The sequence below is a fragment of the Phyllostomus hastatus genome, unplaced genomic scaffold, assembly GCF_019186645.2.
Source record: "Phyllostomus hastatus isolate PE091 unplaced genomic scaffold, TTU_PhHast_1.1 phas_scaffold_21, whole genome shotgun sequence".
Lineage (NCBI taxonomy): Eukaryota > Metazoa > Chordata > Mammalia > Chiroptera > Phyllostomidae > Phyllostomus > Phyllostomus hastatus.
The window spans coordinates 22,181,982-22,196,853 of record NW_025334017.1 but is presented as its reverse complement, the minus strand read 5'-3'; the positions used below and the strand labels follow the sequence as shown (position 1 = coordinate 22,196,853).

General features: G+C 38.3%; 1 protein-coding gene across 1 annotated transcript in view; it reads left to right on the top strand.

The window, feature by feature from the left end:
- RGS22 (regulator of G protein signaling 22) overlaps window positions 1–14,872 on the top strand; it is a 120,948-nt gene that overhangs the window by 87,226 nt on the left and 18,850 nt on the right. Inside the window, exons 17-21 of the mRNA XM_045861259.1 lie at window positions 2,817–2,989; window positions 3,838–4,000; window positions 6,520–6,678; window positions 8,905–8,973; window positions 11,241–11,402. Coding sequence (XP_045717215.1) covers window positions 2,817–2,989; window positions 3,838–4,000; window positions 6,520–6,678; window positions 8,905–8,973; window positions 11,241–11,402 — 726 coding nt within the window. The remainder of the gene's footprint in view (window positions 1–2,816; window positions 2,990–3,837; window positions 4,001–6,519; window positions 6,679–8,904; window positions 8,974–11,240; window positions 11,403–14,872) is intronic.

Here is a 14,872-nt window from a genome sequence, read left to right as displayed (position 1 = left end):
CAAGAACAAGAAATTGAAAACTTATTTGGAAACATAATGAAAGAGAACTTCCCTAATCTGGAAAAAGAAATAGACTTCCAGGAAGTCCAGGAAGCTCAGAGAGTCCCAAAGAAGTTGGGTCCAAGGAAGCACACCCTAAGGCACACCATAATTACATCACACAAGATTAAAGATAAGGAGAGAATCTTAAAAGCAGCAAGAGAAAAGGAGACAGTTACCTACAAAGGAGTTCCCATGAGACTATCGGCTGATTTCTCAAAAGAAATCTTGCAGGCAAGAAGGGGTTGGAAAGAAGTATTCCAAGTCATGAAAAGCAAGGACCTACATCCAAGATTACTCTATCTAGCAAAGCTATCATTTAGAATGAAAGGCATATAAAGTGCTTCCTAGACAAGATAAAACTAAAGGAGTTCATCATCACCAAGCCATTACTATATGAAATGTTTAAGGTACTTATTAAGAAAAAGAAGTTAAAAAATACAAACAGTAAAATGACAACAAACTCACAGCCATCAACAAAGCAACATAAAAAGCAAGCTAAGCAAACAACTAGAACAGGAACAGAATCACAGGAATGGAGATCACATGGAGGGTTATCAGTGGGGAGGAGAGGGGGGAGAATGGGGGAAAAGATGCAGGGAATAAGAAGCATAAATAGGTAGGTACAAAATAGACAGGGGGAAGTTAATAGTATGGGAAATGGAGTAGCCAAAGAACTTACATGCATGAGCCATGGATGTGAACTAAGGGGGCAAGGCATTGCTGGAGAGAATGGGCATACTGGGTGGAGAGGGGCAAAGGGAGAAAAATTAGGACAACTAATTAGCACGTGGGTCACCGGCCAGCAGTGACCACGGAACGCTGTGGATGGCTCGACGATAAACACGCGAGAAAAAACATGCACAGAGACAAACTAGTTTCTGTGGAGAAGTAGGGACGAAATGGCCACCCCCCCTAGTGGGGAGCGCGCTGATTTACCATCCATACCTGCTTTTATTAGGCTCATTCTGCATAATAATTCAGGCAAAGTACAGTACATATTAGGGGGAAGTAAGGAACTATAGAAAACAAAGAACTCTGCCGGTCTATTGAGTTGGGGGTCAAAGAGCTGTAAGACTGAGGAACAAAATAACTTCCTCCTAAGACCCTTCTCATTCAACTGAGAGCATTCTAAACAAAGGACGTTTCACAGTAATTTACATATTGTTTCTTAGGCCTGATCACCCTGGGGAATCCGCACTTCTCAGTACCGAGCTGCACCACCCTGTCATTGTTTCAGGCTTAGGTGGAGCAAGGGAACTAGGTAACCAAGAGATAAGGAGATTTTTTCCCAGACGCTGAGAACTCAGACTATGTCAAAGCCGAGGAGCGAGGGTCCATCACCCCCTTTTGCTGCAGCCCTCCAAGTCCTTCTTTTGGGGGGCCTCCCAAAGTGATCGTGCCTGGCTTAGGTCGTTCTCCCCGTGGGGGAATCTTACCCGTCTTTGGCTAACCGACCAAGCTTTTGGGGGGTTCAGTCATGAATAAAGCAGCAGAAGCAGCATTCCTGCCAGGGAGATAAGCTTTTGTCTCCTTGCTGGCTTACGGTTCCAAGGGCGTTCCCTTAGCCTTAGCTTAGGCGGGGGTTTCAGCCTCTGATACCAGTCAGGGCGGTTCCCAACACAACTGTAATATTATAATCAATAAAGTATATTTAAAATTTAAAAAACAAAACAAAAAAGAATGTAATCCTTATTAGAAAGCATCTTTCTTTACTCTGTAACTTTTGAAATTAAATTATAGATAAAAGAATGTTTTATGTTCATGATATATTATTAAGAAAAAGAACCAAATTATAAAACCATACATAGTTATATAGTCCTGTCTTCTTCTTCTGTATAATCCTCACCCATGGGTATATCCACCGATTTCAGAGAGAATGGTGAAGAGGGAAGGAAAGAAGAGAGGGAGGGAGGGAGGAAAGGAGGAGAGAGAGAGAAAGAAAGAGAAATATTAACATGGAAGGGAAACATTGATTGGTGCCTCCCTTATGTGCTCTGACCTGGGATCAAACCCACAACCTAGTGTGTTCCCTGACTGGGAATTGAACCTGCAACCTTTTTTGGTGCACAAGATGACACTCCAACCAACTGAGCTACCCTGCCAGAGCATTTGTATTTTCATTTTTAATAAACTACATATATGTAGACAAAAAAGACTAGATGGATACACACACACACACACACATATATATACATATATATAAATATAATGGTATTATCTCTGAATGGTAGTATTATGTGCGCCTTTTGTTTTCTTTTTATTACAAAAGACATTACTTCTAACAAATAAAATTAATATTTACAAGCAAGTATGTAATAAATGTTTACTAACTGTTCCTCAAAATAAGGGAATGAAATGTATAGGAACAAAAGAGAATTTGTTATGAGTTAGAACCAGATTGTAGATTCCTTTTCGTAAGATTTTTATTTATTTATTTTTAGAGAGAAGGTAAGGGAGGGAGAAAAACAGGGAGAGAAACAGTGATGAGAGAGAGAGAATCAATGATTGGTTGCCTCTCATCTTGACTGGGGGAGACCAAACCTGCAACCCTGGCATGTGCCCTGAGTGGGAGTCAAACTGGCGACCCTTTGTTCTGTGGAATGACACCCAGCCAGCTGGGCCACACCTGCCAGATTCTAGATTCTTCCCCCAGTTCTACCATTGACCTGTGAAATGGCATTGGCCTAACAGTTAATTTTTATTTCAGCTTATTTTACTTTGAAAAATGATTTGTTGTGTTTAAGAGATTTTTATGAAAAGCATTATTTCACTAGGACACTACTCGTGAAATTGAAACTGGTATTTCACAACATCCCGATATCCCTAAGGAAACACAATACTGGAATAACGTTCCTGCAGAATATAGGCATTTTGCTTTTGATGATCTCCTTAAAAACAAACTGGAGTTTGAACATTTCCGTCAGTTTCTAGAGGCTCATTCATCAAGGTAAGGAACATAACCATTGTAAAATGTATTTCCCCCTTGAAACATCATTTTTTTCTTAAGCTACTTAATTTTTTTTAAACTGTGTGGATAACTTTTTGTCAGGGAGTGCATTAAAAATAGCAGCCTCCAAAGTGTTATTTTAAGTGGTTAAATAATATTTGTTGATACTTTTAGCATTGGCTGAACTAAAACACCAGTGTGTCGTGTCCTTTCCATTTTCTGCTGTTTCTTTTGCATTTGTCTAGACAGGTGCTATTTTTGTTTTTGAGAAGTGTCTCTTTTATATTTCACCAAGGTATTGAAATTAAGGCAATATTTTATAATTTTTATTAGTTAATATATAAATGAAATGTAGTTCTGCACAGAACCTGGGGGCCTTATAATATTTATCTAATATAAACTGAAGCATTGATCGTATTTTTTTCCAATAATTGTTCTCACAACTTAGCAAAGATGGAGACCACATTTCACATATATACTTTCCCTTCTTTGTGCTGAGGATTATTCTAAATTTAGCTTTTTAGAGCTAAACAGACATGCAGTAGGTGGGTATGTTCCCATATCTGAAACTGACAGTACTAGTCCATTACTAAGGGAAGAACTCTGAGATCCTACCAATAATGGTAACATACTTTTCTCTGATCCCAGGACTTCTGCTGTTCATTCCTAGATTTAGCCAGGATGAGGCACAGATTTGTATGCATTAGTTTCAGGATCTAATCACTTCTGCTAACTAGTCAAGACAGCCACTTTCTGAGCTCCGTCAGAGCAACAGCTTTGTGTGGTGTTTAGTAGAACTGAGAGAAACAAGTAAGAAAGGCTGAATTTGGTCTTTGTTTTTGTTCTAGCATGGACCTCATGTGCTGGGTAGACATCGAGCAGTTCCGAAGAATAAGTTACAAAGATCAAAAGCAAAGGGATGCAAAATCTATGTATATTAAAAACAAATATCTTAATAAAAAATATTTCTTTGGACCTAACAGCCCTGCTTCTCTGCGTCAGCAGGACAAGGTATGACACGAAAAGACATTTTCTGTACTGAAGTAATTTGTTACTATTTATTATTTTTATTTTTGCCAACAACCTGAAAGTCATTTTTTTATTTGCTTTTATAACTTAGATGTTAGACAACTTTGATACCTCATTTTTTTAGATATTTACGTGTATCTACAAAAATGTTTTTAAAATTCACTCAAGTATTATATATTGTAAAATGTGTTACTTAAAAAAGTAATTTAAGAATAAAAACAACCTTTATGTAGTCACTCATCTACTCGTTCGGCCAGTACAAGTGCCTGTGACACGCTGACGTGCGGGACGCTCCCCTGGCTGCTCAGGATACTGGGTGCACTTGGCGGGCTGCATCTTCTCAGCCAGCAGGGAAACAGCCCCTTCCAGCCATTAAGCCCCGTCTTGACCTCTTCTATTAACTGATATTACTCCAAACATAATTAATCTTTGAAAAATCCCATTTGCCACTGTATTGTCCCCGTAAGCCATTTTCATTGACCCGGAACACAGGTTTAGCCATTTTGTTGGACCAAAGTCACACGGTCTGAATCACAACTTATTAATAACCATGGTATTATTATTTACAGAAAAAATTCATATTAGGATTCAGCAGTGGGTTTGATCACATAAAATATGGCTCATATTTTTATGATTAAAAAATTGCAATTATTTATTTAGTTTGAAGTTTGCTAGTAGTACTACCTAGAGATCAAATGATAGCATTTGATGTTTTTATATTGGTAACTTAAACAGATGCGTATTCTGATGGCATACATTTATAAGATACAAATCTCAGATTAATGTGAAATTCATTAAATTCAAGACAAATTCAGAGATATTCACAAGTAGAGCCTACCAAATTAAAAAGCTCGATCTTTGCAGGGAGAAGTAAGCAGAAGTCCTTGGGAGTAAGAGGGACCAGAAGTAAGATTAAGCAACCATGACAAAAATACTTTGCCATTAGTTCCCTGAGATACAACCTGGGGTGTGTCAGCAGCAGAGGTTGGGTGTCGCACTGAGCACAAACCTGAAGTGAACACGTGGAAAGCATTTGTTTCCTGCTTGGCCTGCACTGCAGTGTGTGAGGCTTAGTGATACCGGATGCTCCTGAGTGAACCCCCCACAACGTAACATGCCGAGCACTTAAAACTCAGTGGGAGAAGTTCCCCGGTGCTATCATAACATGAGTGTGCTTACTCCAGAGGAGTCCTCCCAATAATTCTCCTTCTTCATCTTTGCCTTTTATTTTATTTGCTTATATTTTATACTTAAGGATATTCAAATCACATTACATTTTATATAGACCATGCTAGTTCTGATTTCAGTTGTGTACCCAATTTGCTCTTAGATTAACAAAGTAGTCTGTTTTTCTTTTTCGTCTCTTTTTCTATTTCCCTTTTTAATACAAAAACAGTATCATTGTTAATGTTATTTGATTACTATTAAAGGATGGCTAAGAGGGTTTCTCTTTTGTTTTCATTAAAACAGTATACTAGTAGGATTCGATTAATCTAAGGAGAGCTAAGAAAAAGGTGTTTTCTTTCAATGAGCAGTCCAAAAGTCTGGAGGGTACACAGGAACAGGGAGAAAACAGAATGATCTCTAGAAGGAAATAGCCATTAGTAGCTTGTCAAAGCCAATAATTATGCAAAAGGAAGATTTGGGCCACAAAGAAATTGTGTTTTGTAAAAGTTGCTGCCTGTGCAAGGCAGAGACCATTGCCTGTGTAACCCGGCCTTCCTCTGTTTCTTGCTGCCTCCGCTTCCTTCTTAGCGGTTGTTGAAACAGCCACCCATCGCTGCCAGCAGCAGCGTCCCGCCATCGCCCGCCCCGTATTTATGATATCCGAGTCAAGGTTGTCTCTATACTAAGCTTCATTTTCCTCATTAAGAAAAGGAAATGATTTCTCAAGCCTGTCACTTTGACTAGAATCGCAGATTCGTAGATTATTAGACCTAGAAGAGAATTTAGGGAACTAATATACTGATGTCCTCATTTTAGTTGAAGATACTGAGGCCATGGGGAAAAAATGGAATTGCTTCTAGTCTCACAGGCTAAAAATCCCACCCCTGTGTTTTTTGAAACAATCTTCACATAAATTGCAATTCTCTCTTCAGTGTTAGAGAAGTTATTTTTCTTTTTTTTTAAGATTTTTAAATATTTATTTATTTTTAGAGAGGGAAGGGAAGGAGAAAGAGAGAGAGAGGGAGAGAGAGAAACATCAATATGCGGTTGCTGGGGGCCGTAGCCTGCAACCTAGGCATGTGCCCTGACTGGGAATTGAACCTGCAATACCTGGTTTGCAGCCTGCACTCAATCCACTGAGCTATGCCAGCCAGGGCAGAAGTTATTTTTCTTTACTGTACACAATGGAGCCAGGAGATCTTATAGAAAATGAAAATTGCGGCACCTATCAGGTGCTCAGCACATAGTTGGGGGTGAGTGAATAAATGAATGACTATTCGTGTTTCTTAACCAAAACAGAAGTTTGTAGTTTTTGTTTTATTTTATTTTCTTAGATAATGAATATGAGTGGTGGCTGGGGAAGGATTCTCCATGAGCAGCTTGATGCACCTGTTCTACTTGAAGTTCAGAAGCGTGTCCTAGATAGGCTAGAAAACGTGTGGTTGCCATTGTTTCTTGCAAGTGAACAGTTTGCAGCACGTCAAAAGATAAAGGTATATGTTAGCACTACAGTCTTTGCGTGGTAACTGACTGTGCCTCTCAGAACTCCAGGTGTGCACACCGGCTGGCCCAGCCGGCCATTGTACTTCTGTGTCATCATGGTTAACAGCATACAATCAGACTTCCCAAGTTTTAACCTCAGCACTTCCATACATTAATTGTACAAGTCTAAGTTTTATAACCTTAGTTTATTCATTTTAAAAATGGGGTTAATAAGAGTAATTGCTTCACAACACCGTTGTGAAGATGAAATGAAATGATAGATGTTTAGATTCTTAGCATGGTGCCTGGTACACAGCAAATGTGCAAATATTACCTATTAATGTAGTTGTTTTTATATTATTATTATTATTAAGTCCTCACATAAATGGGCAAGGATATTCAAGGGACAATACCTAAATGAATTATGGTCATTTAATACCAAGGAAAACTATGCAGATTTCCATAGAAAATGAGATTAAAATATAAATGGAGATTTCCACATGTGTTGACATGAACGATATTATTTGTTGAGTGAAACAAGCAGGATGCAGAACAATATATGGAAGACAATCCCATTATATATTTACATCTATATATGTGTCTCTTTTTATGTTTTTATCTCTATCCATCCATCCATCCATCCCTCTACCTTTATGTCTATGAAAAAAGATCAAAGGGGATCTGCCTCCTGGGAATGGGTTTGGGGAGTGAAAAGGATTTTTACTTTACTTTGTAAAGTGGAGTGGTTTATTGCTTTGTTTTTTTAAAACAAGAAGCATGTATTACTTTTATAATTTAGAATGTCATTATCATACCTAAAAACAGGAAAACCTGATCTTTACAAGGGACAGAGAGCATGCATTGCAATTTTGGACTTTAGTATGCAAAGCACATGCCAGTAGTAATGATCAGAAAGAATCTAAAAAGTTTATCAAACACTTTGAGGCTTAGTTATCTGGAAATATCCTGAGTCTTCTGAGCATCTTAAGTTATGGGAAATACAGGATACTTGGGAACATAGAATTTATAGTTATGGATAAGAGCTAGCTTGTTTTAGGCAAAAAGCTTCTGGAAATAAGTGTTGGAACAATTCAAATTTCCTTATTGCCTTTCTTTCTTTTTCTAAAAACAGATTTTATTTATTTGTAGAGAGAGGGGAAGGGAAGGAGAAAGAGAGGTAGAGAAACATCAATCAGTTGCCTCTGGCATGTGCGCCCTACTGGGGACCAGACCCACAATCCAGGCGTGTGCCCTGACCGGGAATCAAACCGATGACTTCTTTTGCTTTGTGGAGTGACACCCAACCCACTGAGCCACACTAGTCAGGGCTCCTCATTCCTTTCTTCAGGCTAACTCCTGTTCTCTAACCGAAGCCGAGTGTAAAGATTTTTAGCTTACTAATATTATTGACTACCTTTTGTCACTATGTTTAGCACAATAATTTTATTGTAGCTTACAGCCATTTCCTGACTTAGCATTCTTCGGGTGGCCAACAACATAAACTGATTTTGGCAACTTTAAGCCAAAGACAAAAGAGAAGGGAGAAAATTTACTATACAGTGGCTGGAGCATGTCACACACTTAGGCGAAGAGTTGATACTCAAGCTTTAGAAGTACCAGGGGCCAGGGCAGCTGTGGGAACCGTGCAGGAAGAATTAGCCGATTTTTGTCTGGACTGTGGCTGTGGGAAAGACTCAGCAGAAGTGACTCTGCTCCCTGGCCCTCCACATCACCGTGGATCTATCTGTGGAAGAGCAGTTGGCTCCATGGTACAGATTTGGCAGGAGTGGTTCCCAAGAAAGGGGAAATAGTGTTAATCATCAATAACCTGAATAAATGTCTACTGTATTTTCTGCCTCAGTTGGAGAACTTTGGTACTCTCTAAAATCAGCTGTGGCTAGAAAATAGCATGAGAATCTGGGAAATCCTAATTATCTCTTCGGTTCCACGTGGCCCGAAGTGGAACTGTGACCTGCGTTTGGGGCAATACAGCAGGCCAGTGTTATCTCTGTCTTTGCAGAGGAGGAAACCGTCGAGAACGGAGAATGTGAGCGACTCACCCCGGGATCTGGGCAGCACTTCCACTTCTCAGTCTGGTCCTTTTTCTGCCGAACTGTATTATCTCTTATCCCTGCTGACCTTTACTTCATTTTTTTTTAAAGCTCCCAAATTAGTAAAGGATTTCAAAACTTTAGACATTCTAATAATTGACATAAAATAATTGGTTTTGCTTTTAGGTACAGCTGAGAGACATAGCTGAAGAGTTCTTACTATCGAAGCATGAAGGGAAAATTGGGATTTGGAAGGCAAGTAACTCTTTGTTATATTCTTCTTCCTGTAAGTTCTACTCTGTCAAAGTATTATTATCCTTCTCATCCAAAAACCCTCATTGTAAATACTGTGTCCTAAGTCAACAACTGAATGCCAACACTGCTCTCCTAATCGGCTGGTGGAATCCAGTGGAAAATGTGATGTGACCAGAGCCTTCTTAAACAGTGCCTCCCCTGCTCAACTCCAGAAGTGTCTGATTGGATGTTAAATATGTATTTTATTTATTTTATGTGTGATGGGCTTATTGAGATAAGCTCTTCATTCCAGCACATGGTAGCTTGTTTATTATTGAGAGTGGGTTACGCAAAACGAGTGAGAAACATGCGGCAGAGTCAGCAGGTTAAATCAGCTGCCTGTCCCCCTTTGTTTAGAATTGCATTTTAGCTTTAACAGCATTAAGGTAACCATCACTTTGGTGATTATTTAAACCACTATAATATAATATCTTGCAAGAAATTGCCTATTTTGCTTCTTAACAAGCATGATAAACACAGTTTTCTTTTTGAGCCTACAAATTTATGGCTATTTATCCTTCTTCAGGTCTTGATGACATATCATATTAGACCCAGCTGACCCACTGCAAACAAAGATAAAATTTTATTTGTCTATTAAAGGAATATATGTATTGTAGGCTCCTCTTTTTCTGTATTTTCCTCTTGAAAGGAAAAACTGTTCTTATATTTGTCTTTTTCTATGTTTGTATTGAAATACTATGTACAATGGGCTTATATTTCATAGTATTGTGCATTACATATTATGTTATTTTTTTTTAGTAAAATTACAGGTTTTAGTTAAACTGCCAAGTTTTAATACCTTAAGAAGCAGGTCTTAAAACATGATTTGCTGAGTGGGTTTTAAACAAACACCTCAGTGTAATACATAGTCGTTCCTATTTATAAGGCTGTAATACTAATACGGACCACGTGGCGAGGGTCCTGACTCCTCGTCCAGAGACGGCAGCACGTGCCTCCCCAAAATAGCGACAGGCAGCTAGTGCCTCATCTGGCGAAGGCCCCAGCATTCATCTGCGCTGCCTGGGGCTGCCTCCCATGTTCAGCTTCCTGCGCGGATGTCGCGGGAAGGCCATTCTCTGTGGAGCTTCTCCTTCCCCAGGCGGAATTCCTTGCGCCTGCCCTTGTGTTCCCATGGCACGTTTTACGTAATACTCATTTTGATGATCACGTTTGATTTGTTTCAAGAAGCGTACTTAATGCACTATCAGGAATGGGTAATTATCGTGTGGTTTGTTTGACTGTTCTGTAATTCCTAAGTTCATCTGAAACGTTGCCTTGGAACAATGCGTGGTTGTAGGCTAAACTCAGATCTGGGAACTGCAGTAACATTTGCAGTAAAATTTATCCAGTAAAGAAAAATCTACTCAGTAAATTCAGTAAAGTCTGTTTTTGCCATCTGAGAAGCTAAAGGAGAGTGAGTATGTGATCTAAAAGAAGCAGACATCTTAAAATTATGAAGATATAAAGTAAGTAATACCTTTAATCGTTGCTACAACGCCCCTGCTCCTCCAGGCTTCTCTGGAGGAGGTAAGGTGAATCCTCAGCCAGAGGACATGTATTAATTATTTAAAACGTGTATTAGTAATTATTTCTTCTTATTAGTAATCCTTAATAGTCATTTGCTATTAAAATAATATAAAGATATATCACCAAAAGACATGATCTGTCCAGGATAGAATTATAGTGAGGTTCCACAGTAAATTTCCTATTTAAAGTAATAGAATTGGTCATTTTTTTCTAAAAAATTTGAAAAATATCTTAAGTGTTTAATTGTTTTTAGTTTGTAAAAGGCAGGAGAATTACATATTAATCTATGACATATAATATATGAAACCACAGAATAAGTAATAACATAACAATATATAATCATATGGTTTTGATTACTTTGTTCTGTTTAAGCAAACTCATACTATGCACTAACGTGGTTTTTCACCATAGTCTCAAACAGTAATAATTGTTAACATTCTCAAACAGTGTAGTCATATGTTATAAATCTTCAATCATTTCTTTTTCTTTCTGTCTCTTAACAAAATGGCACCATAAGAAAGGAAAGGAGACAAAGGGGAGAGGGACAGAGGGAAAAAGATTCCCAAATTCTGTTGTATCCGGCCATACATTTCAGCAGCCAAAAGTAAAGGAGACAGAAGTTGGTGACTTTTTAGTCTAGTAAATAGCTTTATTTACTTTTGAGAACACAGCTAACTTTCTGTACTCTCTGTTTTGGACAGCCTGTGGAGAGTAAGTGGATATCTTCATCTGGTGAAATCATTGCTTTTCGTAAAGCATTATTGAATCCAGTTACTGCAAGACAATTTCAACGGTTTGTGGCTCTAAAAGGAGATTTATTGGAAAATGGGGTGCTCTTTTGGCAAGAAGTACAAAAATATAAGGTATTTTATTGAGAGCGGGAGAAAGTCACCTCTTTTTGAGGAAGAGATCCATTAATATATCAGATTATAATTGTAACTTTATGTAGAAAGTATCCCAATTTTGCCACCTTCATACCAATATGAAAATATTGAGATGTTTATTTTTCTATTTTCTATTATTATTATTATTATTATTATTATTATTATACAATGAAGAATAAGAGTGAGCCCTAGATCATAGTATAGGTCTTTCAGGGCAGTCCCATATATTATGATCTAATGAGAATCTTCCTGAAAAGTTTTAACTATATTTTGGCATATCACTTATCTGTAAATATACTACATACATTTTCCCCCTGAAGGTATCCATATTCAGTACTTTAACCAAGATCTCTTTACAAGAATTCCCAACCATATGTACCACAATAGTAATCAAAGATAGTGGATTATAGATAAGTAAACCAATAGAACTGAGAGAGGCTTTTCTATTAGAAAAAAATGGCCAAATTTATAGCAAAATAAATAAGTGGAAGAACAAGTGGTTAGGTTCAAAAGCAGTTTGTTTTCAGGTTTAAGTGCTTAATGAAATCATACAGAATATTTGCATTGAAAAGAAGAAAAGGACTTTCTAGGTTATACAATCTAAACTTGTATGTTGTTTACATAGGAATGTTCTCTAGAAACACCTAAGAGTAGGCATCCAGTCTCCGCTTAAATGTTCCCAGGGGCAGCAGGCTCATGTCCTTGCAAGCAGCCTGTCTCATCCCATTATAAAAGTAGGGACTAAAAATAAAGCTGGAATTTCAGGGGATAATGCTTTCAATTGGCTTATAATGTAATCCTGCATTATGTAATATGAATACTCTGCAACATGTATATTCTGTATAGTTAGCAGTTAATCAATAAAATCTTGTTCTAAACTTTCTCCAACATACCACAAAATAGTTTTCTACCCTTTTCTATTATCAACAGTTTTTGTGCTATTCACAACTTAGAAATTTTCCCAGAAAAAAAATATTTTGAGATAAGTTTTTCAAAATTTGTCACAAGATAAATAATATTAAAATAATTTTTTTGAGAATTAGAAAAGAGGCAGTGTCTGTTTTCCAGAATAGGGAATTACCATGAGTGGGTAGAAGTATGTTTAAGTTTATATGAATATGAGTAAGCCCCACCCTGCTAAGACAAGAGGTAATGAGATAAATCTTCCAAGGTAAGTATTTCGTAAACCAAAGACACATACTCAGTCAACCCTTAGTTTTGTAGCTGTTCCTTCTTCAAGGCTGCCTTAGTCTTCATTTAGATATCTTTTCTGTGTCCTAGAATGGAGGAAATATAATACTAGGTGACTATTAAAAATCATGCTATAAAGTGAATTTGTATATCAATAAGCATTTAATAGGTATCTAATGTGCCAGCCACAATGCTAGATTGTAGGAATAAAAAGGTGAATACAGTCCATGGCCCTCCCTCAGGGAAGGGGAGATCCATAAAGATAAGTAGTATTGATTATGATCTGTGTTCTAACTTGGTGTCCCCGCAGAGGAGGGAGTAATGCAGGAAAGGTGGCAGGTCAGGGAAGTATCCACAGATGGGATGGTACTTGGATTGGGTCTTGAGCATTCCACCTAGCAACGTCTTAGTGAGCTCACTTTTATATGTTTTACTCTTAAGTGTTTGCTATCTGCCAGATATTGTCTTAATGCTTTTCATGTAATAACTAATTTATTCTTCATAAGAATCCTGTGAATCTAGCCAAAATGGAAGCATAGGTAGATACATTTTGCCTCCTTGCACAACCAAAAGCAGGATAACTTTAAATGTAAAAACAAAAAATAATCAGAACTGCCAGAAAATCAAACTATATAGAAGTCTGACAACCAAGGAGTTAAAGAAGAAATGTTCATCCAGACTGGTAGGAGGGGCAGAGATGGGCAACCAGGGCAGAGAGGATGTATGGCAAGCTGGCCACTGGCAGACCCAGCAGTCCCACATTTGCATGCAGATAAGCCAGGCGGAACAACTGGAGAGTGAGACTGACCATGCAACCTCAGGTTCTAGCATGGGGAAATAAAGCCTCAAAACCTCTGGCTGTAAAAACCTGTGGGGGTTACAGTGGCAGGAGAAACTCACAGCCTCACAGGAGTATTCCTTGGAGAGACCCACAGGGTCCCAGAATGTACACAAGCCCACCCACTTGGGACTCAGCACCAGAAGGGCCCAACTTGCTTGTGGGTATCAGGGGGAAGTGAATGAAAGCCAGCTGAGAGCCAAGGAGGCAGCACTCTTCCCTCTTGGATGCCTCCCACATGTACAGCATCACAGAAAAAAGCTCCAGAAAAAGTACAACTAATCAATGGAGAGACAGCCAACCTATCAGATGCACAGTTTAAAACACTGGTAATCAGGATGCTCACAGAAATGGTTGAGTATGGTCACAAAACAGAGGAAGAAGTAAAAGCTATGAAAAGTGAAATATAGGAAAATGTACAGGGAACCAACAGTGAAAGAAAGGAAACTGGGACTCAAATCCACAGTTTGGACCAGAGGAAGAAATAAACTTTCAACCAGAACAGAATGAAGAAACAAGAATTCAAAAAAATATGAGGAGAGGCTTAGAAACCTCCAGAACATCTTTAAATGTTCCAACATCTGAATCATAGGGTTGCCAGGAGGAGAAGAGGATGAGCAAGAAATTGAATACTTATTTGAAAAAATAAAGGAGAACTTTTCTAATCTGGCAAAGGAAACAGACTTCCAGGAAGGAAGTTCAGGAAGCTCAGAGAGTCCCAAAGAAGATGGGCCCAAGGAAGTACACACCAAGGCACATCATAATTACATTACTCAAGATTAAAAATAAGGAGAGAATCTTAAAAACAGTAAGAGAAAAGGAGAGCCCATAAGATGATCAGCTGATTTCTCAAAAGAAACCTTTCAGGCAAGAAGGGGTTGGAAAGAAGTATTCAAAGTCATGAAAGGCAAGTACCTACATCCGGTATTATTCTATCCTCCAAAGCCATCTTTAGAATAGGAGGGCAGATAAAGTGCTTCCCAGATAAGGTCAAGTTAAAGGAGTTCATCATCACCAAGCCCTTAATATATGAAATATTGAAGGGACTTATCTAAGAAAAAGAAAATGATCAAAAATATGAACAGTAAAATGACAACAAATTCACAACTATCAACCACAACCAAAAACAAAAACAAACTAAGCAAACAACTAGAACAGAAACAGAATCCCAGAAATGGAGATCACATGAAGGGTTATCAGCGGGGATGGGGAGGAGGGAGAATGAGGGAAAAGGTACAGGGAATAAGAAGCATAAATGGTAGGCATAAACTGGACAGGGGGAAATGGAGAAGCCAAAGAACTTATATGTACAACCCATGGACATGAACTAAGGTGGGCGGGAATTCTGGAGGGAGGGATGGTACAGGGCAGAGGGGGATAAAGGGGAAAAAATGGGACAACTATAATAGCATATTCAATA